Raw genomic sequence first — 27,087 nt, forward strand, 5'->3', positions numbered from 1 at the left:
CGGTGTGAAGGGAAGAAGAGCTCGGACAGCTAGATGAAGACGCAACCTCAGAATCCAAGAGCAAAGCAAGTTAGCGTGAAGGAGATGATGCCTGGGGCTCTCCTACTTATAGCCATCGTGCCCTCAAATCAATGGCTCAGGGTGAGGCGAATCTGACGGTTCGTAGTCAAGCTGGTCGCACGTCTTCCGAAACCAAAGCGTGATTGGCTACATGTCTCCCTTGATTAAGGTGATGGTGGCTGCATGTCTTCTAGAACTGAGAGTCATTTTGGTGCGCTTCTTGGCATTCAAAAAGTCCAGAAACCCCTTGGTGACCGTGTGTGTGCATTTAATGCCATCAGTCAATCAAGTTTGAATTTTGGGTCAAATCCATCCATCACATTCCATGAACTCCTCGCATTAGAGTAGGACCCTTAGCTCGAGGAGTGGGGGACAATTGATGGAGGAGGATTTGACCCGACCCCTTGAGAAAGTGACACGTGGACATGACTCAGCCCGAGCAACAACTCAGCACCCCAATCTGACTGCGACTAAGTAAGGAGTCCGTAGGACAACTCGCTACATCATAACTCGCTACAGGGGGAGCTCGCTACAATGCGAGCTATAAGGCCCCCTGAGCTACCGAAAGGGAATACTCCAAGACTATCCCAGCTTGCAAGCTAGGGTAACCACCTCGCTCCAACACTTTGGCAGAAAAACTACCCCAAAGACAGCCTTGAAAAGGGTCACCACGAAGTACTCCTAAGAGCTCGCTACAAGGTAGCTTGCGACAGGATAGCTCGCTGCAAAGTAGCTCGCGGATGAGCGACACGATGCTCTCAGGAAGCTTCTACCGAACAAGACCGTACCCGTCAGACTACGCCACGTCTCCTGATTGATGGCGCAGTCACTGTCAATCCAACAGACTGGACCCACGTCTCTCTCAACAGATGGAGGCGTGCCTATCCTCGCGGACGTGTCACTCACCCGATTGGGTAAGTACCCTGCAATGATTACCTGCGCAGCCCTGGCCAGTAACAGCTGTGGCAGAGATCCAGTGGTGGTTACACCCAGCTCGACAAGAACGCCCATATTTAAGAGCCCCCTGGCTGAAGGGGAAGAGGTGTCTTGAACTAATTCTAAACTTTATTGAGCTAGCGCAACCTGCACTTTTAGCTTTCTTTGCAATCTTCACCTCTCTCACAAGCGTTCTAACTTAAGCATCGGAGTATTCTCACCAGGTGAGCCCCCGGGAATCCTTCGCTGTCTTCTTCTCAGGTACCATTTGTCGCCAACTAGGAGCTAGCCGTTCGCCAGCTAGGAGTGCCTGAATTGCACAGCATCAGATACCTTTAACGTGATTATTTTAAATTTTAATTTAATATGCAACAAATATTTGGAATACATCGTAGTTGGTCAATTTGGATCAATCGGTTAATTTGGAACATTCAAAACTGATCTTGAACCAATTATAATCCAGACGCATAATGACTAGACCTGTTCATGGGTCGGGTGGCCCGACGGGTTGGCCCGGCCCCTGGACGGGCTTGAACATGTTTATAGGCCCGTGGGCTTAAATTCGGGCCAAAAAACCCGACTCGCAATAAATTCGAGTGGGCTCAAGTTTTGTCAAAAGAGCCTGGCCCGACCTAATATTAAACTTAAAATGAGTTACGTGATTATGCCCATTTGAATAAAATTTTTGATTTAAGAATGTAAAATTGCGTTTTAAAATATAAAAGAAAGGGAAAAATCATCTTGTAGGCCCATTGTTCATTTAAATAGGAAAAAAAATACTATCTGAATTTTTATTTCTAATTTGAATAGGGAAAATTGTTTTTTTTTAATTAGGTCGGGCTTCAGGCTCGGGCTCGGGCTTAGGGCTTTTTATTAGGGCCGGGCTAGGGCCCAAGTTATAAGCCCATTGGTCGGGGCCGGGCTCGGGCTCGGGCCTAGTATATTTCCATTAATGACAAGTGAAAGCCCAGCCCGAACCCAGCCTGGCCCGGCCCATGAACAGGTCTAACCCATGGCACTATATAATTGGATCAGTTCAATTCGGTTCTGTCAATCTGCCCCGACCCATCTGTCCAGCCCATGCACTTGTAACCAGGATTCAAGGTACCTATATATGAGTAATACTGGCCATACTGTATCGTATCTCCAGGTTCTTGAAACACTATTTTATAAAAGTTCGAACATTTTCATTTATATACGTTAGTAATTGATGTTATATCTCTATTATTGAATTCTCAAACCAAAAAAAAAACAAAAAAAAAATGATCATTCAAATAGAAGGATTCATGTCTGGTCCCTAGACATTTACAGCGTCTTTTGTTTGACTGTGAACAGTGTAAAAACACTAATTTTGCTCTCATTTTGAATATAAAAACAGTTGAAAGACCCCAGTTAGAGCCAAGTCATCTGACCTATAAATTCCCCTGCAGTTGATGTGTTGAATACTTTGATTTCAAGTGCTTGACTGGAAAAGTTTATTTCTAGTGCTTGACTGGAAGAACAGCAGGTCGAGCTGGTTCTTGTTCAGGTAATGCTGGACCAATCATTTTTGTGTCACAGAGTATGAACATCTCTCCATTCAGTCATCTATTCTTTCTACTTCGAAGTTTGAATTGAATCTCGATCTCCTTCCACGAAGGAGACTTGCCTGGGCCATTAAAGAAGAGAAAGTGAACTAATGGTCTCAAAACAGTGATCACTTCTCACAATAATTGGTGATATTTCTTTTCTTTCACTCCATTAACCCATCCAAATTGAACTCACGATGTGCTTTAGGTTTGGTTTCTGCGTTTCCTACCTTATAATTTTTTGCTTTGTTCAATCATGCATGGTTTGGTTCATTGCATCGTCTGCTACAACAAACCAGACTGATCAGTCAGCTCTTCTTGCCTTCAGAACCCAACTCACCTTTGATCCCAACAATGTTTTGGCTAGCAACTGGACGACCAGTGCCTCGTTCTGTAATTGGATCGGGGTATCTTGCAGTCGCCGTCGGCAAAGAGTCACTGCTCTTCGTCTTCCGGACATGGGTCTGGTGGGCACCATTGCACCGAATATTGGCAACCTCTCCTTTCTGGTTTTGCTCCACCTCGGAAACAACAGTCTTCATGGACACCTGCCAAATGAAGTCGGTCGTCTGCGTCGCTTGAGGGTGTTGATTCTGCAAGATAACAAACTGGAGGGCCACATTCCTTCAAGTTTATCGCAGTGCTCGAGGCTTCAAGAAGTTTCACTTCCTTACAATAGATTCACTGGAAGCATACCAAGTGAACTGGGCAGTTTATCAGAGCTACGCGAGTTGTTTATCGGAGGTAACAAGCTTTAGGGAAGTATCCCATCTTCTCTGGGTAACATCTCTACGTTACAGAGTTTGGCCCTGGAGAGAAACACTCTGGGTGGAAGTATCCCAGAGGAGATTGGTGATCTCATTAATTTAAGGGAATTGCTTTTGCCAGAAAACCATCTGTCAGGCCTAATTCCTTTGTCAATTTTCAATATTTATTCTCTTCACATCATTGATCTCACTGAGAATAGCCTCTCTGGAAAGCTCCCCAATAATATATGCCTCCATCTTCCAAACCTTGAAGAGTTATATCTTGCGGACAATCAGATCAGTGGGTCAATTCCATCTGATCTGTGTCAGTGTGGAGATCTCTGGGCCCTATCTTTAGCACAAAACAAGTTCACTGGAAACATACCAAGAGAAATTGGATGCTTAACTGAGCTTTTGTTTCTGTCACTTAGTATTAACCACTTGACAGGTTCTCTTCCACCTTCCCTGGGTAACATTTCAAAACTAGAGGAGCTCTATTTGGGTGAAAACAGCTTACAGGGAAATGTTCCTAAAGAGTTGGGCAATCTTTTAAATTTGAGAAGCTTAAGCTTAGGCATGAATAATGTTTCAGGTGAACTCCCTGAAGGGATTTTCAACATGTCCACTTTGCAAAACATAGAGTTCCAGATTAATCATCTTTCTGGTGGTGTTCCTGAAACTGTTGGCCTCTGGCTTCCCAATCTGGAAGTACTCAATCTGGCTCACAATCAACTTAGTGGATCAATTCCAATTTCCATATCAAATGCTTCCAAACTCGGACTCATGGATCTATCTGAAAACTTCTTTGGTGGATCAATACCAGTGAACCTTGGCAACTTGAAACAACTTTGGTTCCTCAATCTTCATGGTAATCAACTAAATAACCAGCCAGGAGCTAATGAGCTTGACTTTCTTACTTCCTTGACAAACTGCAGAGTTTTGGAAAATTTGTCTATAGGGTCTAATCAGTTAAACGGAGTACTTCCAGATTCTGTTGGAAATCTTTCCACTTCTCTGACAAAATTTGACACATACAGTAGCCAGATCAAGGGAAGCATTCCTGTTGGAATTGGGACTTGAGTAACTTGTTAGAAGTTAGGTTTGACAACAATGAATTTAGTGGAACTATTCCTGCGACCATCGGAGAGCTAGGGAAGCTTCAAAGGTTGTACCTTAATGGGAACAAAATAGGAGGAAGAGTTCCAAGTGAACTTTGTCATTTGAGACACCTAGGTTACCTATTGCTGGGAGAAAATAAACTCTCAGGATCAATACCAAGCTGCATTGGAAACAATAGTCGACTTGAAATAATCTACTTAGAGTACAATGCATTGACATCAAGAATTCCAAGTAATTTGTGGAGTCTAAGAAATTTAGTGTCTTTGAATCTGTCCTCTAATTCTCTGGATGGAGATCTGAAGCTGGAATTTTCAAATTCAGCTTCCATTGAAGAGATAGATCTATCTCAGAATCGATTATCAGGAATTATCCCAACCACCATAGGAATTCTCAAAAGCTTACGCATCCTTGCATTATCCCATAACTCATTTCAGGGTCCTATTCCTCAATCGTTGGGAAACTTGATGAGCTTGGAAATCTTGGACCTCTCTTTCAATTCTGTCTGGTAAAATTCCCAATTCCCTAGAAGATCTTGTTTATCTCATAGATATGAACTTGTCTTTCAATAAGCTCTATGGAGAAATTCCACGAGGAGGGTCTTTCTTAAACTTCACAGCCGAGTCTTTCATGGGGAATGATGCATTGTGTGGTGAATCAAAATTTAATGTCTCCCCTTGCACCTCAAGTACTAATGTTCACCAACGCAAATCTCATTTGCGTATTCTCAGATATATTTTCATCTCCATTGCTTCAACAGTGGTCACAGTTGCTTTCTTGTTTCTGTTAATAATACATCGAGCAAGGAAAAGACAAAACCCAGTTCAAGTTGATTTATCACCTCGGACAAGACACAAGCTGATCTCCTATCAGGAGCTTCTACGCTCAACCAACAACTTCAGTGAAGCAAACCTACTTGGAGTAGGGAGTTTTGGTTCTGTATACAAGGGGACCCTGTTCAATGGTATCACAGTTGCCATAAAGGTTCTGGATTTACAACTTGAGGGGTCATTGAAGATATTTGATGCAGAATGCAGAGTTATGAGCAGGGTTCGTCATAGGAACCTTGTCAAGATAATCACCAGCTGCTCCAACCTTGAATTCAGAGCTCTGATTCTCCAGTACATGCCTAATGGAAGCCTAGAAAGATGGTTGTATTCTCACAACTACTGTTTGAATCTCCTTCAAAGAGTGAACATTATGATAGATGTTGCATTTGCATTAGAGTATCTGCATTCTGGTTATTCAGTGACTGTGGTGCATTGTGATTTGAAGCCAAGTAACATCCTGCTGGACGAAGATATGATTGCACATGTAGCTGATTTTGGCATTGCAAAGGTTCTAACTGAAAACATGTCAATCACACGAACCAAGACTCTGGGAACTATTGGTTACATAGCACCAGGTAAACTTTAAATGCTGTTTCAACATATATCTGAAGATTTAGTAGTTACATTGTTTACATTTAAACACATTAGTCCTTGTTCAATATCATTTAGCTAACAGAAAATCTCTCTCTCTCTCTCTCTCTCTCTCTCTCTCTCTCTCTCTCTCTCTCTCTCTCTCTCTCTCTTTCTCTCTTAATTCATTATAAAACCTTCATGTATTTCTCTATCCATTACCAAACAACCCATTTTCTGTTCAATTTACTTAAGAAAAGTATAAATTTTCTTGCTTTTTTAGTTATGATGCTTTTGACATTTTAAGTTATGCTTTCCATCAGAATCTTCCATATCATTGCTTTCCTATAAATGTACTTTGTCAATTATTTCTAGTCAGTTGTAGTTGAGTGCTAGAAAAAAAACTGAGGATCCGTTTGGTTCACAGTTGGAAATGGAATTGGATGGCAATCGAAATCCTTCAGAATCAAAATTGGAATGGTCTATTTACTTCACCTTTTTGGTTCATACTGGGGCTGGAATGGATTCTCATTCCCTGGGGAGGGGGATTCCCTCATACGGGGAATGCCATTCCATCAGGAATGGGAATGGAATTTTGATTCTGTCTAACCAAACAGTTGGAATCAGAATAGACCATTCCAATTCCAATTCCAAACCCATATCCCACAAACCAAACGGACCCTGACAGAATATAAATAAGGTTGAGCAATTAGGTATAAAAATTATTTAGCAAAATCCTTACAAGATCTATCTACCCTCAACCTTGCTGCTATGAAATGAAAATAAAGAAAAATTCCCTATTACTCTTATGCTGATTTTATGATATATTCTACAATAGAGTACGGAGCGGAAGGAAGAGTTTCAACAAGAGGTGATGTTTATAGCTATGGGATCATCTTGATGGAGACATTTACCCGGCGGAAACCAACTGATGAAACCTTTGCTGGAGAATCAAACTTGAAGCAATGGGTAGAAGCATCATTCCCTAGTGCAGTTATGGAGGTTGTGGATGCCAATATTTTGAGAACAGATAATGATGGAGGCCTAACAACAGGAAGATACCAACGTTGTCTCTCTTCCATTATGGAATTAGCCTTGGAGTGCTCAAGGGAGTCACCTCAAGAGAGGATTGACATAAAACAAGCTGTGGTTCGACTTAAGAAGATCAAGTTGGAAATTCTTGCTAATGAAGGAGAAAATTGAGTAATGGGCTGAAGAATTATGTTTGTTATATTTATGGGAATACATGAATGAAACAACATAATACAGTAAAAAATAATTGACTTGGTGGCATAGAAGCTCAAGCTTGGTATAGAGAATGTAATCAAGAATCTAAGGCTGTGTTTGGCAACGATGCAAATTTGTAGTGTAAAACGGTTCATATAAATTGCAAAGTTGAATTAGTTTTGCACTGACAAATTTAACTTTTTACTAAATAGACTTTTAGTTGTAATGGATGCAAACACGAATTTCAATAAAGCATATGTTTTTTTTATCAAAAACCCACTTGAATGCAAATTTAATTCTTTTTTATTGATGTACTTTTACATCTTATTATCAATGTAAATATCAATGGTGTCATTTGTCAATGCATTAATATAATGTTGCAAAATACAGACAAAAATGAATCAGAATGCAAATTTATCCTGAACGGGATTTGAATATATAGAAAGGATATAATCGATTTGATTTGATTTAGTACGGTTAGATAGAATCAACCCACTGACATAGTACGGTTAGATATATCTGAATCTAATCCATAATATAAATCTCATATCCAATCGCATTCAAAGATCTGATGGGATCTTACATAGGTCAGCTCGAATTTGATTTCAGATATTCGAGTCTAATCTGATTTGAATTAATTTCTGTAAAATTTAACAAATTATTTAAAGAAAAAAACATGATTATATAAAGGAAAACAAAAAAAAAATGCAAATATTTTATCATCTATTTTTATCATAATATATATGTCTTTTATCCGTTCCGATCCGAAAATCCTGGGGTATCTGACAACCGGTCCATTTGCACCCCTGGATAAAGTTTGACCGGAATTGGTCCAAAGGCTGATTTGTCCAGTTTGCTCCAGTTCATGGCTGAATGGTTTAACCATCATGTCCGGTCCGGTTGTGAAACACTTGAGCATTGTCGGAGTAGTAAAGATAACGTACAGACTGAACTCCCACCCCCAGTCTATTCTTCACTTCTCACGATCATACAAAACGAACAAAAACTATAATTTAAATTCCCCGCTATTTTCATTCTTTTCCATTTTTTTTGTTTTGAAATTCTTGGATTCTGGCTTCTTCCTGAAACTACCAATCCATGGCTGTTGTTAATGCTTCATGTATTGCTTCTGCTAGTGTTCTACAAGCACCCATTCCATACTCAAATGATCTGTTCAATTCTCCTATTTCAGCCATACCCATTTCATCATTCTCCTTTAGAAAGCCAATCCGCTTGTCTACAAAACCCAGCATCGACAGCGAGCTCTATATTTCTGCAGAGCCTGCGAAATGGAGGACGAAAGTTTCTTTCTTTCAGTCTTTCCTGACGAAAACCAAAGACAGTAAGGGCCTGAAGGAGGAGCTTCTAGAGACAATTGCTCCACTTGATCGAGGTGCGGAGGCCACTCCTGAAGCCCAAGCACGTGTTGATCAGGTGGGTTTCCTTTGGTCCCTCTCTGCTTCTCGCTTGAGTTGTCTGTGCTGCTCCAGGATTGAATTTAGATCTCGATTTGTCTAATAAGCACAAATGCGGAATTATATCGAAACCCAAATGGGAACTTAGACGAGTTTTAGCAAAATTGACTAGTTTTTTTCGTTATCTGATTGAGTTTCTGTTGTTTTGGGATGTAATAAGCTTCAATCTTTGCCATATTGATACAGAGGAGAAAATCAGAATCGGAGAACGAAATATGAATCAAAGAGGCAAAGAGGGTCAGATTAGTCGTATTTGGTGTTCTAGATGTTGGCTGACAAGTTCCTGTGCAAGTTTAATCGATAATAATAGCTTCGGTTATACCCTATATTATTTGTAGTAGTTCATACCTTAGGATCTGCATGACATATCGCCTCAGAACGACCCTTTTTAGAAGCTTCTATCTATATAGAATCCTGTAATGAAAGGAAATTCATGAGGATGTAATCCTTCCTTGGTTGATTCTTTGCTATGTTTTATAAATTCCTGTCAAAGAGATGCCATTCGTCATACACTACATCATGGACATTGGTTGCACTCAGTTCTGCAAATAATTCATACCTTCGAGTCTATGTTGCTCAGACACTACAAATGAATATTGTACTGCTGTTCTACTCTTCTTTTCTGAGTGCAACCAATCCTCATGATGTAATCTAACTGTTTCTCTGCAGAAATGCATGATAGAGCTTTTGTTATTCCACTTGACTGCATTAAACTTGTGGTTTGGAAACTATGGCTTCTGTGGCATGAAGATATGGCTTGGGTTGATAACCAGCGCTTTCACCGTCATAAAAAATTTGTCTCAAATCTTCATGTAGCAATGATCTTTTCCACTTCATGATCAGATTAGTTGTTTATGATGATTTCTATGTATTGATATGAGGAGGAGATTGTAGGTAATAGGTATTCTGGACTTAATCTCAGTCTTCAACTTGTGGCAATATATCTAGTTAACCTGAAAGAAGATGTTCTATGTTTAGTTCCTGACTTTTTTTCCTCAAGAGTTTCTTTTGTTGATTAGGTTGCACGTAAACTAGAAGCAGTTAATGAAATAAAGGAGCCATTGAAGTCCAATTTGCTAAGTGGGAAATGGGAGCTTCTGTATACGACTTCAAAATCAATCTTGAAAGCTCAGGTGCAGCGGCATCCCTAATTTTTTTTCTTCAACATGTCCTGTCAATTTTCTAAATGCAACTGTCTTGTACCAAAATTGACGGGCTTGTCTGAAATATCTTCTTCTTTTTTTTTTGAGAGAAGGTAAGTTATAGAATTTCATTCAAAAAAAAAAAAAAAGGAAAACCCCTGTAGAACAAGTGTGACTGTACAATGGGAAGCTACAATAAATATCTCCCCCATTTTCTATAGCAGCACATATCCCTGTTTGTTTACAAAAAGAGAACCATAAACAAAAAAATGAACTATAACTTCTTCCTTTGTAATACTTATGGATGGATAACCACGAGTGTATTTTTCCAACATTTTTCAACACCACTGTATCTACTATTTTATCCTTGTTTTGGGAAATCCTCCAATTTTTTCCTGCCAAATACCCCAGAACACAGCAGCTGTATTATGTTCCATGCTATATTGCCTTCCTTGTTTTGTGAAATCCTCCAATTTTTTTCCTCCACTTCTTCCTTTGTTTTGTGCATTCTCTAACCACAAAAAGGTTCAGCATCTTGCTCCAAATAATGCAAGCAAAACTGCAATAATAGGAAAATATGATCCACAGACTACACATGGCCATCACAAAAAACACGATAAGCTTTGTCCAGATTCATCCCTCTCTTTACCAAGTATTTTCTAGTCAAGATCCTGTTCAGGTATGCCTTCCACATAAAGAATGCTATTTTAGATGGAATACACTTCCCCATATGGTGTTTCTAGGAATCTTCTGCTCATTGGATCTTAGACAAATGACTGCAGACAGATCAGACCGAAAATTTCCTTTCCTTTTCCAATGCCCAAATCTTCTTATCAGCACTGCAGTAATCCAGATGAATTCTATAAAGAAGTTGTAACAATTCTGTCATGGGTTCCAGCTCCTAGTCATTAACTTTCCTCCTAAACTGAGGCATCCACACAATATCGCATTCTGAATCTTCGTACAGCTTGCCAAACTTTCATCTTTACCATATGCAATATCAAATAACTATGGGAAATTTTCCACTAGAGGTCTGTTAGTCCGTATCCACACCAGAATTCCTTCCAGAACCTTCCACCCCATTTCCTGCCTTGTATTTCACCCCTTCACCAAACAAATCCTGAATTTTTTCAATTCCCTTCCACCCAGAACACCCATAAGTTTGAGAAACTTCTCCTGGCTGACTGGCTCCCACCCCATATTTGGTCTGAAATATCTTTTTTGGATTATCTTGTTGTGAGGAAAAGAAAATAGAGGGAAGAAGAGAGAGGAGAGGGACAGAAGAAGAAAGATGAAAAAATAATGAGAGAGCCAAAATAATAGGCTGGCGGTGCCAGCTTTGATATTTAGACTGTAGGGCAACAATAATAAAAATAGTAAAAAGACTAAAGTGCCCTTGCGGGACATAACTAAGAACATTACAACAGATTAGGTGTTTCTTAACTATGTTGTTCATTTTCATTTTCTTGAACTTGAAATTATATTCCTTTTTTTTCTGTACAAAATGAATGATCTTGCATATAGGACTAGTAAGGGTGGTGAAACCTACCAAATTTTTGGTTCTGGAAAATATGCTTAATATTAATTGTACTTTACTCATTATTGAAGTATCTAAGTAATCATTAGTCTTTGGCACCACTTCTCAGAAATCTAAACATTCATCCTTGTTGCCAGAGAATGAAAGATATATATATATGGTACAGAGTTATAGAAATATATAACTATATATACTTAGAAGCCCATGCAATAGTTTGTCTTTCTCTCACCAAGTATCATAGGTTTTTCTTTTTTTTTTTATTTATTCTGTACGAAATGATTGATATCTTCCATATGATTCTTCAAAAGGCTCTGTTACAATGATCATCTCTCCAGAAATCATCTCTCCATTTCCAACAGTCCCATGCTTTGCACTCATCTTGTTTTAATTATTTACTTCTTATGCATAAGCATCCAATTTCAATAATTTCTGTGACAGAAATATAATTATTTATATTTAAGCCCACCTGAAAAAAAGAAAAGACATCTACTTATACCTTTCTTCCATATTGTAATTTGTAACCCATTTAGCCCTTAAAGTCATATCAAAATATTCCATGTTAAAATGTCTTCTGAACTATGAACTTCTTTAGAATCTTATCTGATTCCCTGTTCTAGTTTCACACATCTATCCATATCTAAATAATGCAGTCTCGAGGTGTAATCAGGTATTTCTCTCAGGATGATTTTCCTTGCCTGCTTAAATAACATTACCTTATTTTTCATTTATCTTTCTGATTTGGCATGCTACTTGTATCATGCTTTGGATACATTAATTGGGCAACGTCACCACTGCTATATAGGAATAGACATTTTGAATTATAGAGTGCATTGTTTACAAATATGGTTAAGAAAGGGAAATTTGGTATTAGAAAATTAACCTTAGTAACTTGTTTGACACATTATTTCAGGGCTTATGCATAAGTAATTTCTTTCTGTGATTTCTGGCTATTTTCTCCATAATATAACTGGAAAGATTATAAAAACCTCATAAGAAATTTATTTATTTATTTTTAATTCTTTCCCAAACATTCCAAATTTTCAAATTAAGAAGTTACAAGTGGTCAAATGTTATGACCAATTCAATAGAAAAAGTTACTAATTGGCTATTAACTAAAATATTTATATAAATAAAAAAATAATGTTTCAATCATTCCATTGCTACAATAATTTATATCCATAGAACAAGGGAAAAAAATATACCAAAAAGGGCATGATATAGATCACAGGATCTTCCAATAACTTGATATAGTAAAACAAACTTCTGTTTATGGGAAATTATACCCACCACTTTACAGAAGCTACATTGGGTCATGTTACTGGAACTAAGAACTTGGGAGGTTAATCCTATTTTTGGGATCATCTTTGTCTTTTCCTCTTAGCATAATTTGCTCAAATATTTTTATTTCTTGTCACAATGTTGGATGGTTATTGTATGTTTAAGCTTTTACCTATCCTATCAGCTAATGTTATCTTATTTGCATATAGATAAACATTCTCTTAAAGCTTCTTATCCAGTTTCAATTTTCAGAAATTTTTTAGTACATATGCAAGGAATAGAGAATATTTAGAAAAGTGACTTATGATGAAAAAGGATTTCTAAAAGAGAAATACATTTTCTCTTACTTTTTGTAGTGCATGTGTGTGTGTTTCCTCTGCAAATAACTCATATGCAAAATGTTACGTGCAAAATTATCTTTTTCTCAATCTGAGTATCAATGGTCTTACGTGTGACAGAGACCAAAATTCTTAAGACCAAATGGAAAAATCTATCAGGCAATTAATGTGGATACATTAAGGGCTCAAAATATGGAAACTTGGCCATTCTTCAATCAGGTACTTCTCTACTTTATGGCTCTCTTGTGCTTATAACTATCATATGTACTATGGGTTCCTCGTGTTTTAATTTTCTTATACAAAGAAAAAAAAAACATGAAACTAAATCATTACTAGCATCAAGCTGTCTTGATCATGTATAGAGTCCTGACCATCAATCTTTTTGGTTTTTTTTTTTTTTTTGATTAAAGACCTCAGGCCACTTTCAGTCAACAAAATTTTCTTGGTTTACAAAACCAAATTCTCTCAAAATAGGTAATATACTAATATAAAACTGAACCAAACATGCATACAAGAAGGTGATTCCCCCAATCGGTAATTGAAACTAGATGTGCCAATTTTTGTGAGGTGATGATCGACCTGATTGGAAGACTTCTTTGTATGAGTAACCAAGATAGGTCTGAACAGTGTGAGAAGCCTCTTGCAGTCAGTGACATTCCATTTTATGTCCTTTGATTGATAGAAGTGTTTTCATGGTTACATGATCGATCACTTTGATTTTCAAAATCCTGGCTTATCATATGGTATATCCAAGAGTACAAAAAGTGATTCCCATATTACATAGCACCACAAATGTGAAAGATACTTCTTCAAACCTCTATGCAATTATGCATCATAACATGCCATACAAAAGCAGCAGGGTCCAATTTGAGGCTGCTGCTGTGATGTGTGGAAAACATAGATGCTATTGGTCCATAGATGATTCTTTGAGTAGAACATCAAACCAATGGAGACAACAAACTAAGAGCCCAGCAAGGATTTCCTTGTAGTATGAATGACCTATTGTTAATACCAAAAGATGTATCATCATGGACACTTAGGTGATGTGAACACATGAAAAGCATTAGTAATCTGAAGGAAATATAAATTATTAAATTCGTGACCAGTGTATCTCATATAATCCATATTGGTAGTGGAGGCACCATCACAGAGGATATATGCAAGAACAACAAGTTGGAGATGCAATCCATATGGGGTAAGGTTTTCAATGTCTACATATGAGTTTTGGGATATAAAGGTGAGCATCAGATTGATTTCAATGATTTATGTTTCTTCAGAAATATGGTCTTCCTGATCAAGACAGACAGTATTTCCAGAACTCCTTTCTATTGATAAAACATGGATTGTACACCTAGCCATGCTATTTCAGAGGGAACTTTCTGCATATTTTCTGAAGATTTTATAGGCTAATGGAGCACTTGTATATGCCTTATCCATATTGCATCATCCATTCCTTCAAGGCTTTATTTCTGCGTGTGTCCAAACCTACAGTGATTTCTATGTGCAAGCACAATATCCTTGACTTAGCTCATGGCCCAGTGTTACATGGACTTGGATATGAGAATCAGAACCCCATGTGTGTCTAGACAAGGCAAAATGAAGAAGGACTTGCAGATACATTATAGAAAAGTATAATCTATTAATATAGTCCATATTTGTTGAATTCTAGCAATACAAACCTATAGAAAAAGGTCTAACAGATATTTTTGTTACTTGATATTGATAACATTTTATAGAAAAAATCACATTCATTGTGTACATTATCTGTTTATTTATGTTGAAGAAGAAAGAAGGAAAATAATATTGTCAAATAGAAATGTCCTTAAGAATCCATAAGAGTGTCGTAGTCTGATACATGTCTAAAACAGACACTTTACACCCATTTAGGAGACTCCATGCAAAATTACCATGGCCTAGTGCAAAACATGTGACCCAGTTTTATTCATCTCATAGCCCAAATGCAAGTCAATTCCAGAAAGCATTTACGTGGAAGAGAATATTCTTGGTTTTTATTTATTTATTTATTTATTTTGTTTTCTTGTACAAGGTAGCATTTCCCTAGCTTTTTTCCACAAAAGAGATTGCATTCACCCTTTCCATTTTATTGAATGGAATTTGGAATTGCATCCTCAAATTGCTTGCATAGAAGTCTGACTCTCCTCTTTGATGATGGATGCAATTTTCCATTTCCTTATGATTGCTGATTCCATGGTTGGACAGGGTTATGAGGCTATATCCAATGTCTCCATCCTTCTTCTTTTCCATTTTTCAGTCACTGCTATCTTCTCCTTCCTCTTCTTCATTCTTGCTATTTCTGTTCAAAACCACCATTCGAAGCCAATTTTGGAGTGGAGAACATGCTGTATCATCTTTGTATCGCCAATGATAGGGAGAACATTCAGTAATCCAATTCAACAGTTGAATCAACAAGTCCACTATCTTGACCTTGGTCATCTTCACCTATGTGCTATATAATTGTATCAGTAGTTGGGTGCTGATGGGTTGCATGGGATGTGGTTAATCCAGAAAGACAACAGTCGCCCTGATTCAAGCTATAGGAGTCCCTACATGAAACAAAATTGACTGGAATCAAATTAATGGAAGTTATGAGGAGTAAGATCACTATTATGGTTGGGCCACTAAGAAAATTTCATAAATAACACCAAAAAGATCTCCATCAAAATAACATAAAAAAGATGCCTAAATTTTGCATGATTTTATATATTAAACAGTGTTGACATATGAACATTCATAGAAGCCTTAAGTATTAAGCTAAAAAATTGAAATGTAAAAAAACGTATGTCCTGTTCCCTAACTTGCTAGCTGGATAAAAAGTAAAAGATAACCTAAATTTAGGTGTCTAGATAACATTCACTTTACGGTGATCAAAAAAGATAATATTCACTTTACATCTTAATTTTTCTTTTCTCATGTATCAGGAAATTTCTATTCAAAGTTCATACATGTGGGAAACTACACGTGCAACCCCTAGAAAGGGCAAAAAAAGAATGCATAGTTCTGAAATATTAGTGAAAAAAAACTGATAAAATAGAAAAATATGAGAAGAATAAGAAGGAAAAGAAGGAAAAGAAGGAATGAGATGTCTTGATTATGCCCCACATTACTAATATATATATATATATAGATGGATAGATAGATAGATAGATATAGATTTAGATTTAGATATTAAAGGATCAAATTACAAATCATCCCTTAATTTGGCTTCTCAATAGCAGCACAAGTACAAAGACTATATTTACCCCATCCTTGTCAACATGCATAAACTATAAAAATTTTAGAACATTATTCTCGTTTAAAATGTGTAAAAATAAAAGGTAAGAGAAGGAAATATGTAATAACAAAATTTAGAATTCCAGAATGGTGACTACCATCTTCATGCTCTCTCTTTCTTCTTTTTCCCCTCGGATAAGAGTAGTTGTTCTGAAATAGACACCACATGCATGGTAGTCAAGGTTCTTAAAGCCATGTTATGAGTGGTTGGCTCGTAGGCAGATATGTTTCTCTTTTCTGTCTAAGATTCATTTTCTTTGTTTACCCTATTTATTATTTATCTTTCTCTTCTTTAGTTAGTGTGGGGCATGGGCAATTTAGTCTTTTATTATTGCAACTTAGAGGGTAGATTAGTCACTTGTGAATGATTTACTAAACAGGGGTATTGCTGTAATTTCCTCATGATTTATTAGACCAATATAAATAGTATTCTAGTCAACTGCACAATAACCTGGATATTGGATCTGTCTCTGCACAAGCCTTATCGGAGTTTAGAGAACATTTATTTGAGGCTCATTAAAGCTATCAAATTGGAAAAAACAGATCAAGCTGTTCCTTTTTCCTTTCTTTCTTTTCTCTTTTTGAAGATCAAACCTGTTATAATCAAGAAAAAGGAGTTTCATAATAAAAAATGATCACCAAGAGTTGGAAAACCTTGAGTTGAAGAACCTTGACATAGTCATAAAATACTCATTTGTCTCATATTTTGGAGATTAAAAATAATACTGAAAAGCACAATAGTAGTAAAATACTTTCTTTAGCAAAAAACCAGTGTATATGCCAAATGAAGAGCCTATATTAGAGCTGCAGTACAAAGTCAATAAATTCATAGAGCCACCTTCATGGAAGATCATCTCCTACAAAAAGGATTGTTATATATGAACTGTTAATGGGAGAACCAATTTCTGTTGAAAGGGATTACACAATAAATGAGTGGTTAGGGATTGTAAAATCCACCACAATTTTGACTAGATTAAGTGTGGAGACTCTATAAGTTGATGTATCTTATTAGTATAGTCCTTGTTGTACATTACTTATACTTCTTATTCTTCTTTTTTCTTTCAGCCCTATATGGGCATTCTTGTAATTGTACATATCTTTTAATATATAAGAGACTCTTTGAGGTGGGGGTGATTCATTCTTGACACCTCTAAGATTATTCTTGTTCTTCTCTCTATTCAAACAAGAGTGTTGACATGGTATTAGAGCAGGTTGCTCTCTGATCTATTCTCTCTCTCGTGAAACTCACTAGAAGCAGTAATCCTGTCATATTAGGTCTGTTTTGATCAACCCTTTTATGTTCAGTCTTCTTTGCGCAACCAACATGAGAGATTTCGTTAGATCTCTCTTGTGAGACATTGGTTTGAGGCCAAACTTCAGATCTGGTGTTGCCTAGACCTGATCTACTCTTCCTACAAACATCATCTGATTTGATGAAGTTTTTCAAAGGAGTTCTGATCTTCTTCTTGGGGTGGAAACACTGTACAATTTCCTTTTTTGGACTGCAACAGCTTTGGACTTCAGATCTAGTGTTGCCTAGACCTGATCTATTCTACCTACAAACAACATCTGGTTTGGTAAAGTTTTCAAAGGGGTTCTGATCTTCTTGGGGCTGTAACACTGTACAGTTTCCTTTTTTGGACTGTAACTCTTTTTTGGACTTCTAGCCTTCTACATCAGCCTACGATCTGAGTTCTTTCTCTCTAGATTGGAGGGTCCTCTCAAGCTCTTCTTAATCCTACACTCAGTTTCTGGTTTGGAAATTTCTAGAGACTGTTTCGATCAGCACAAAATATCTCCTTATTCTTGAAAAAGACGCCTAATGTGTTGATAAATCACAGTTTTCTCTCAGTTGGCTGACTCAATCAACTTATAACCCTAGATCTGGTGTCATGTTAGGGTTTTCTTGCTCCCCATTTATTTGATTCAGACTTCAGATTCATATTTGAAGAGTTTTAGACTTGACAGTCTTAAAACTTACCTTTTTTTGGACTGTCATCTTGAATTCTTGATTGCTGAATTTGGTTGTCTCTAATATCATAGTGCTTGGACTGCTGTTGTCTTGCTGAAATGGTCTCCAATAGAGAAGATATTATTCCTATAAAGCTGGAAGGATCAGCCTATGGAATTTACATTGTTGTTGTAGCACATAGGAGTAAGAAATCTACTATTGATGGTGATTCTTTTGTTAAAGGCGATTCTCTGGCATCTATAGTTGAGGAAAACATTCGACAACTGGTAACTTCTGCTATTTCTTCTGCTCTTTCTGCTCTTTCTGCTATTGGCTTACCTAGTGAGTTTTCTGGTTATTGTGCTTCTTCTTCTCATACATGGATCATTGACTCCGGAGCTACCAGCCACATGACAGAACCTACCCTAACCAACCAAGTAACCTTACTAAAACCCATCACAAACATATTGTTACTGCCAATAGTGAAAAGTTAAACATCATTGGTAGTAGTGATCTATCTCTTAAGCTTTCACCCACTGCATCTTTCCCTCTTACCAAGACTGTTCTTGTTCCTAATCTCACTACAAACTTGATTTCTGTTGGCCAATTAATTGATGAAAGTAACATTCTCATTTTTTCTCAGGATGGATTGATTTAGGACCGAAACACTGGGAAGGTGAAAGGGAAGGGGCACAAGTTGGGTCGTCTGTTTGCATTGGAGTTTGAGAAGCCTCAAACAGCAGCAGCATCAATTTATTTCAGTTCCTCCACTTCTAGTTCCTTTTTGAGTCATAGAGATAATGTTTGGGACTTATGGCATAAACGTTTGGGTCATTTACATTCTGAAAAATTAAAATTTTTGTTTAATTCAGGCCTTATTAAGAATAAAGTTCCTTCTTTGCACACCTTTGATACTACATCTTGTGTTTCTTATTGCTTAAGTAAGAGTCGTACCTTACCATTTCCTCACATATCTGAGCATGCTACCTCTCCCTTCGAGCTTATACATAGTGATGTCTGGACTACTTTTGCCTCTTCTCTGCTTGGATACAAATATTTTGTGTCATTTGTTGATGATTGTACCGAGTACACATGGATATACTTTCTTCGCCACAAGTCTGAGGTGTTCCCAACATTTAAGTTGTTTCATGCTATGGTGCGGGTTCAGTTTCAATCACAAGTGCGTATTCTCTGTTCGGATTCAGGGGGAGAATACACTGATGGAGATTTTTTATCCTATTTGAAGGACCATGGAATACAAGTGCAACGAAGTTGTCTAGATACTCCTCAGCAGAATGGTGTGGCCGAGCGCAAGAATGGACATATCCTTAGTGTTGTGAGGACATTATTGCAGGAGTCCCATACTCCACCTTCCTTTTGGGTAGAGGCAGCCAGTACAACTGTGTTTTTGATCAACTATATTCCTTCCTCAGTTCTTTGTAATATGTCTCCCTTTCAGAAGTTATTTGGTCGTTCTCCAGATTTATCTATGCTTCATGTTTTTGGATGTGTGTGCTTTGTTTATCTTCTTTCTCATGAACATTCTAAATTGTCTACACAGTCTGTCATGTGTGCCTTTGTGGGTAACAGTCCTGTCCACAAAGGATTTCTTTGTTATGATCCCTCTATTCATCGCATTCGTATATCACATAATATTGTTTTCCTTGAGCACATTTCATTTTTTGCTGGAATTGCTAGATTGTCTGCATTGTTTGTTTCTATTTTGCCAAACTTTGATTCACAAGGTGCTCCATCTCCTTCTGCTGAGAAGGACTTTCTTGTCTTCTCTTGCAAGTGGTAACATACTCCAGCCCTTGCGCCTGCGACTCTCCTTCCTCCCAGTTCAGATCATCATCCTACCACTGCTCCTGTTAGTGATATCTTTACTTCAAACACTCTTCATACTTTTATTCCTCTTCATCATTCTACTCGTATATCTAGACCTCCTAACGCCTATGGACTTCCTTTAAACCATAGCTCTTAGGGCTGCAAGTCAGGCCGGGTTGAGGCCAACCCTAGCCCAACCCTAAGTTCTAAACCCCAACCCAACCAACCCAACCCTAACCCTAACTAAATCCCTTCAACCCTAACCCAACCCAACCTAACCCGAAGTCAATTTCAGGTTGGGTCCAACCCAACCTTCTTCCCATCCCTTAAAACCTCATAGAATTTCTCGATTTTAGATCTTAACTCAACTTTCACTACATATATTAATCCTATATTTCATTAGCATTTGTTTGTTGATGTTTTTTTTGTTCTTTTGATACAAAATTCAGAAAAACAAGTGTTAGAAATGACTATAGTTTATTATGAGTTATGACTTACTATTTCTTGGGTAGCAAACAACATAGAGGAGATAAAGAATAAAATTTTCAAAAAAAACATAAAATAATGTTATTAAGGTTTTAGTCTTTCTGATTAGGATTAAGTGAAGTGATTATCTTAAAAGAAGTACATGATACTATGTGGTGGGGGCTATACAATTATCATGCATCTAAACAAATCAATGTATTTATATATTTCATATAACATATATTTATATATTACATGTACTATAGAGTCGGGTTCGGGTTGGGTCGGGTTGGCTAAGGGATCAACCCTAACCCAACCCGAAGTAATGTCGGGTTCATGAATTTCAACCCTAACCCTAACCCGAACATCAATCCAACCCAACCCAACTTTTTTGGGTTGGGTTAGGGTTGAGTTTGGGCCAATCCAGCCCAAGTTGCAGCCTTAATAGCTCTTTGTCTGTTGTCCTATCCTCCATAGATGTTCCTCGCTCCTACCAGGAAGCTAATAGTAGCCCTCATTGGATGGAATCCATGGATGCAGTGGTTCATGCTTTACATGAGAATGACACTTGGGATCTTGTGCCTGCTCCTCCAGATGCATCCATTGTTGGGAGTCGTTGGATTTACAACATTAAGCTTAAGTCTAATGGATCTCTTGATCGATACAAGGCACATTTAGTTGCCTAGGGATATAATCAGGAGTATGGTATTGACTATGAAGAAACCTTTGCTCCTATTGCAAAGATCACCATAGTCCGTGTTCTTTTAGTAGTGTTTGCTACTCAATCTTGGACCATATGCTAGCTTGATGTGAAGAATGCCTTTCTTCATAGTCAGTTGAAGGAGACGGTCTACATGAAGCCTCCTCTTGGATACTGCAATGATCACTTTTTAGTATGTCGCCTCAAAAAATCTCTATGTGGTCTAAAACAAGCTCCCCGGGCATGGTTTGAACACTTTCGCAATGTTGTAGTTGCTGTTGGATATAGCCAGAGTTCTTCTGATCACTCTTTATTTGATAGGCGACGGCCTCAAGGTATTACCATTCTCCTACTATATGTTGATGACATGTTGACTGGGAATGATGTTGAAGGCATTCATGAATTGAAACTATTACTTCATAATTCCTTTCACACGAAGGACTTGGGCCCTCTCACATATTTCCTGGGACTTGAAGTACATCGTAGTGATCGAGAGTATTTTGTTTGTCAACAGAAGTATGCCTCTGACCTTGTTGAACTTGCTGCTCTTAATGATGAAAAGCATGTTGATACACCTATGGAGCTAAATCTTAAGCTATCTAAATCTTAAGGTCCATTACTTCCTGATGCCGCCTTATATCGCCAGCTTGTGGGGTCTCTCATTTATATCACTATGACTCAGCCTGATATTTCTCATGTTGTTTAGGTTGTTAGTCAATTTGTTTCTACTCCTTGTCAGCCTCATATGATTGTTGTTCATCGCATCATTCGATATGTTAGAAGCACAACTTCCCAAGGACTGTTCTCCTCCTCCTCTCCTATTCAGTTGAGAGCATATGCTGATACGGATTGGGCTGGTTATCCAGACACTCGTAGGTCCACTTCTAGGTGGTGTGTTTTTATGGGTGATTCACTCATCTCTTGGAAGTGTAAGAAACAATAAACAGTCTCCAAGTCTTCCATTGAAGTAGAGTATAGGGCCATGTCTTCGGTTTGCAGTGAGATTTTTTGGTTACAGTCTCTCTTTATGGATCTTGGCATTCAGCTCCCTACTCCTATTCCTCTCTATGCAGACAATATGAGTGCTATCAAGATTGCATCTAACCCTGTCTTCCATGAGAGGACCAAGCACATCGAGGTGGATTGCCGCTTTATCCGAGATCTCTTCACTACTGGGTCTATATCGCTTCCTCATATAGCCTCAGACATGCAAATTGTTGATATCTTCACCAAAGCTATGACTAGAGTTCGACATCTCTTTCTTATAGACAAACTGATGCTTATGTCTAGGCATCAGTTCGAGGGGGGGTGTGGAGACTCTATAACTTGATGTATCTTATTAGTATAGTCCTTGTTATACATTACTTATACTTCTTATTCTTCTTTTCTCTTTCAGCGCATCTGGGCATTCTTGTAATTGTACATATTTTTTAATACATAAGAGACTCTTTGAGGTGGGGGTCATTCATTCTTGACACCTCTAAGATTATTCTTGTTCTTCTCTCTATTCAGACAAGAGTGTTGACATTAAGGATATGCAAAGAAAATATTTAGCTTGTAGAAAAACTTAATTTTTCTGTAGGCTACTTTTGTTTCTTTCATCGTAGAAGGGGGCAGAAAAGTTTTTAGTTCTGTAAAATCAGTACCATTTTTACAGAAAGGGCATTGTTTTCTGCCCCTTTGACATGGGAACAGCCTTGGCCTTGGGGAAACCTATTTCTAAGGAACCAAATGCTAGAAGTGATAAGGAACACCAGGTAAAAATGTGTTTCTACAGATCCAGATGCTTGAATTTCATGTGAATTTTCATGTTTCAGTGCTTAAAAGTGTCATTAGAAATTAATCATGTTTATCTAATAGTGTTATTCTTACTTTAGACATCTTATATGCTTTTTGTAAATGAGGTAGCTTCATCAATGAAAAATGTTCTTTTCCTTTAATTTTTTAATGATTTTTTTGGTTTATATAATAATATGCATTCTGATCTCCATAATCTGAATTTGTTAGATTCTAATAGTCAAAATTTATATAGGCAACAGCTAACTTAGTTCCTATCAACACAAAAAGGGTGGCTGTTAAGTTTGATTCTTTCAAAATAGCTAGCGTGGTATGTGATTCTTTCCACTTACAAAGATCTTAATTTCATTTGTATTTCTCTGATGATTTTGGGTTAAGATAGATCAGAATTGCAAATCTTGCATGTTGCAAGAGGGAAATTTAGTTAAATGAGTTCTAGGTAAATGTTGTTTTCCCAAATCATGATGTAAAATAAATATTTTTTTCCATGTTATCAAAATGCCAATGCATCAAAGCTTATAAATCTGGTTTATCATTGGTGGTCAAATGAGTATACTATGGAACTGTCTTCCCTAGCAGGTTTAACCATGCTACTTCAGACTCAGTCTGTCCTTTGGAAGTAGGGCTACAATTTTGGTGGGCTTGGGATGATTATTTGTTAAAATTTGAATGGACCCAATGCTGTGTAATTTCTTCAAGCTGGGTATCCAACTTGTACCCCTATCCATAACAGGAATAAACTGGAAAACATGGAAATTATTTCATCTAATTAGAAAATGCAAACAAAATTTGAATTTCCAAATGAACAAATCTCCCCTCCACCCACACCCGACCCACCCAAAAGAAAGAGAATTCCCTTATTGGAGTAAGATGTTATTAGGGCTCACAACAACCACCCATAGGATAAAACCAATAGCAACCAAGAAAATCCAGTAGCAACTAAAATAACAAAATCCAAGCAAAGACAAATAAAAACAAGCACCAACAAAAACAAAAAGGACTTATATCCATGGGAGAGACGGAAACCATTATTCACTGTGTAAGAAAATAAGAGACAATATAGATACCTTGTGGATTGCAACCTAAACCAACCCTTAACCCTTGTACGCCTACTCTCTCTTTCCTCTCAACCCGAAGAACAAAACCAAGAGAAAAAAACCCACTCTCATAGCAAGAGTACTCTCTTTCTCTCAACCTCTCTTTTTTTCTCTCTCTGATAGAAAAGAGCAAACTTCTTTCTTTTGTCTCTAAACCCTACATAGTACATACAACCCTACATGCAAAAGAAACATTTTATACATACAACCCACTTTAACCTAAGGATTGGCCACAACAACCGGTAGATTAAAAACTAATCCAACAATTGAAAAATAAGACACAACCCCAACAATCTCCACCATGGCTTATTTATCAACCACCTTGGAAATCTATAGTTTATGCCACCACCTATTCACAAATACCACAAGCATTCATTTCCTTTGAAAAGGCACCACCAACTACAAATAACCTGAATCACTTTGTCTTGACTCCACCTGATTCAAACCAAATGGATAATGCAATTGAATATCCGCACATGAGATAACAGTCCTAGTTAATTCTAGATAAGAACTTCAATCCTTCCTCTCTCCCAACATGTGTTAGACAATGTATGTCCTCAGCTCCAACCTGACTAATGTAATCTGATATTTATTATTGAATGAAATAAAAAAAATTGCTATTTCATGTGTATTTTAGTATGTTTCTGTGAATTACCCCTTAAATTAAACATTTATGAGACTTATGTTAGTTTAGAATGTTCTCATCCATTTGATAAACTTGGGTAGTTTATCATGATAAGGATAATACCATTGTATTGCCAAATTGGTAGGGCAGTTTGTCTCAGCTGCTAGGATTAGACCTAAAGCACAATGAGTGAGTGTTTGGTGAAACATTGAATAGGGACCATTCCCAGTTATGCCCTAGACTTAGTGATAAATGGGCAAAACTGAAAAGTTACACTTGACCCCCTAACTTTATAATGATATTACACAAAGTATTGGATTGCATTGCTTTTGATATGCCAACCAGTGAGATCCACCAAGGGTCAAATACTTAGGTATGTTGGAGAAGTTTGGAATATCAGTTGAGTGGGTATCATTGTGTTAGGATCAACCACTTCATCAAACAAAGAGAATATCCTAGTTTACAATCTCTCTGATGGAAACCTAAAACTACTGGTAGTTGATTTCAATTTGGTTTTGAAATTAGTTTGCAAAATGTATTAATATTTATAAATAGTTTATTTTATAAAAAAGTTTTGCAAAATGGTTTTAATCCCAAGATCCATCTAATAAGAGGGTGTGATACTATGTCTTCCCATCAAAGAAGAGGTCTTCTATGTAGGCAATATACTAATGTTATTCCTTGTGAGGTTAAAAGCAAGTGTCTACTTGGGATGAAACCTGATGGGCACTTTTCTCAGATTAGATCATTGGGTTTGGTCTCATAGGATGGCTGAAACCCAAACCCCACTTATATTTAAGTGATGGGCTGGTTCTAAGCCCATTAGGTTGGTTGGCGATTCATTAGGTTAAACTAGTGAATTCGGTCCATGTGTTTTTTTTTTTGTTTTGAGAAAAGTAAGGTAAAATTTTGTTGAGAATGTGTATTTGGTTTTAGGGGTATTGTTGTCTTCTTATTTTTTGTATTTGGGTGCCCTTATAGGGACATGGCTGTAATTTCAGATTTAACATATAATGGAATATTCTGGGTGTGAATAGTAACACCCTATTCTCTCCCGTAACTCTTCTTCTTCTTCTTCTTCTTTCTTCCTTCCCTCTTCCTACACTCAACAACTTGGTATCAGAGCGGGAAGAAGTCTTGGACTAGGTTCCTCTGCCAACTCCCAAACTCACGAAGACTTGCTGACGTCAGACCGTCACCGGATGACGTCAGCAATCCGTACATGAACCGGCGGCTACCCTTGAATCTGATATACTTTGGTTCACCCTGATTTTAGGGTTATTTTGGTATGGTTCTTATCTTCATATAATGTGCCTATGATTTTTCTTGGATTTTATAATAAAAAATTATAGAAAAATACTAGTTCGATGTTTGAATTTTTTCTTCCTTGTCTGAGTTCGATTTATGCTTGAAATTTGTTGGTTTTGTTTAATTTGGCATCGCTAAATGTATGGGAAGTGGTTCCACATCCTTATAACCTATAATCTTTCTATGGGAAGTCTTTTTTCTTCCCTATATTACTGCCAATTCAGTTTTGGGCCTCCCATTGGATTCCAGCCAAGTGTTTCCCATCTTTTGTGGGTCTTGTGTGTGTTGGTTGGTGGTTGTAGTGCTGTAGAACTGTTAAAAGGCCTACCCAACTCAAATGGATGTTCCTAAGGAGTAAAAAACTGCTTCCGGAGTGCTGTTGAGTATTGTCGATGTCTCCAGTGGCATGGTAACCACTGTAAAACTTGATGGAACCAACTTCCTCGAGTGGTCTCAATCAGCCAAGCTTATTATTGGAGGTAGGAGTAAGCTGGAATTTATTACTGGTAGAGAGGAGAAGCCAAAAGTTGATGACCCCAAACTTGCTAGATGGGAACAGGATAATTCCTTAGTTATGAATTGGTTGGTGTGTTCAATGCAGCCACACATTGCCCGCAACTATATGTTCCTCTCCATTGCCAAGGATATTTGGGATCGTGTTACACACGTACTCTCAAGCAAAAAATACAGCCCGAGTCTATCAACTCCAAAGAGAAACTTGTAATATACGTCAGGGAGAGAGGACTGTATCCATGTACTTCTCTTCTTTGCAGTCTCTAGGGGAAGAAAGGGATCATTTGGAGAACTTGGAATGGAAGAACCTTGAGGATGGTGAACAGTATTAGAAGTATATTGAGAAGAATTGAGTCTTTGACTTCTTGGCTGGATTGAATGGTGAGTATGATTTCACTCGACAATACATCTTGAGTGCAAATATTGTTTCCCTTGCTACTGTGTACTCCTTAGTGCAGAGAGAGGAGAGTAGAAGGGTTGCTATGATGTAGACCTCAGTGATGAATCATTCTGCCTACATGTCTTCAAGGTCTAAGTCGAGTACAAACAAACAAGGTACTAATGAAAAGCATGAAGATGTGGTATGTGATTACTGCAAGAGGCCGAGACATACGAAGGATAGGTGTTGGAAATTGAATCCACATTTGAAGCCTGACAAGTTTAAAACCGCAAAGAAGGGTAATGTTTTTC

At 37.6% G+C, this 27,087-nt stretch overlaps 2 protein-coding genes across 4 annotated transcripts in view; both read left to right on the top strand.

Annotated features, from left to right (window-relative positions):
• The first annotated feature begins 3,344 nt into the window (after positions 1-3,344).
• LOC148874150 (putative LRR receptor-like serine/threonine-protein kinase At3g47570) lies at positions 3,345-7,287 on the top strand. The gene is made up of 2 exons (XM_088966244.1): positions 3,345-5,831; positions 6,665-7,287. The coding sequence occupies exons 1-2, from the start codon at positions 4,979-4,981 to the stop codon at positions 7,027-7,029; spliced, it is 1,218 nt and encodes a 405-aa protein (XP_088822370.1). The 5' UTR covers positions 3,345-4,978; the 3' UTR covers positions 7,030-7,287.
• Positions 7,288-7,966: 679 nt separating this feature from the next.
• Positions 7,967-27,087, top strand: part of LOC148874151 (putative plastid-lipid-associated protein 4, chloroplastic) — a 32,026-nt gene continuing 12,905 nt past the window's right edge. The window contains exons 1-5 of one of the 3 annotated variants that reach the window (XM_088940810.1): positions 8,001-8,487; positions 9,548-9,661; positions 12,944-13,042; positions 13,962-14,018; positions 23,090-23,164. In XM_088940810.1, the coding sequence (XP_088796936.1) occupies positions 8,152-8,487; positions 9,548-9,661; positions 12,944-13,042; positions 13,962-14,018; positions 23,090-23,164 (681 nt within the window). In that variant the 5' untranslated portion in view covers positions 8,001-8,151. Of the gene's footprint in view, positions 8,488-9,547; positions 9,662-12,943; positions 13,043-13,961; positions 14,019-18,157; positions 18,353-23,089; positions 23,165-27,087 lie in introns of all 3 variants that reach the window. The other 2 variants (XM_088951333.1, XM_088944505.1) reach the window with 2 other exon arrangements.

This window comes from Nelumbo lutea, chromosome 1, assembly GCF_056320005.1.
Source record: "Nelumbo lutea isolate HS-2025 chromosome 1, American lotus-T2T, whole genome shotgun sequence".
Taxonomy (NCBI): Eukaryota; Viridiplantae; Streptophyta; class Magnoliopsida; order Proteales; family Nelumbonaceae; genus Nelumbo; species Nelumbo lutea.

What these genes read in the sequence shown, in the direction of transcription:
- LOC148874150 (XM_088966244.1), top strand. Translation starts at nt 4,979, where the DNA reads ATGAACTTGTCTTTCAATAAGCTCTATGGAGAAATTCCACGAGGAGGG. An exon ending in TATTGGTTACATAGCACCAG is followed by an intron (nt 5,832 to 6,664) that starts GTAAACTTTAAA and finishes ATTCTACAATAG; the next exon opens with AGTACGGAGCGGAAGGAAGA.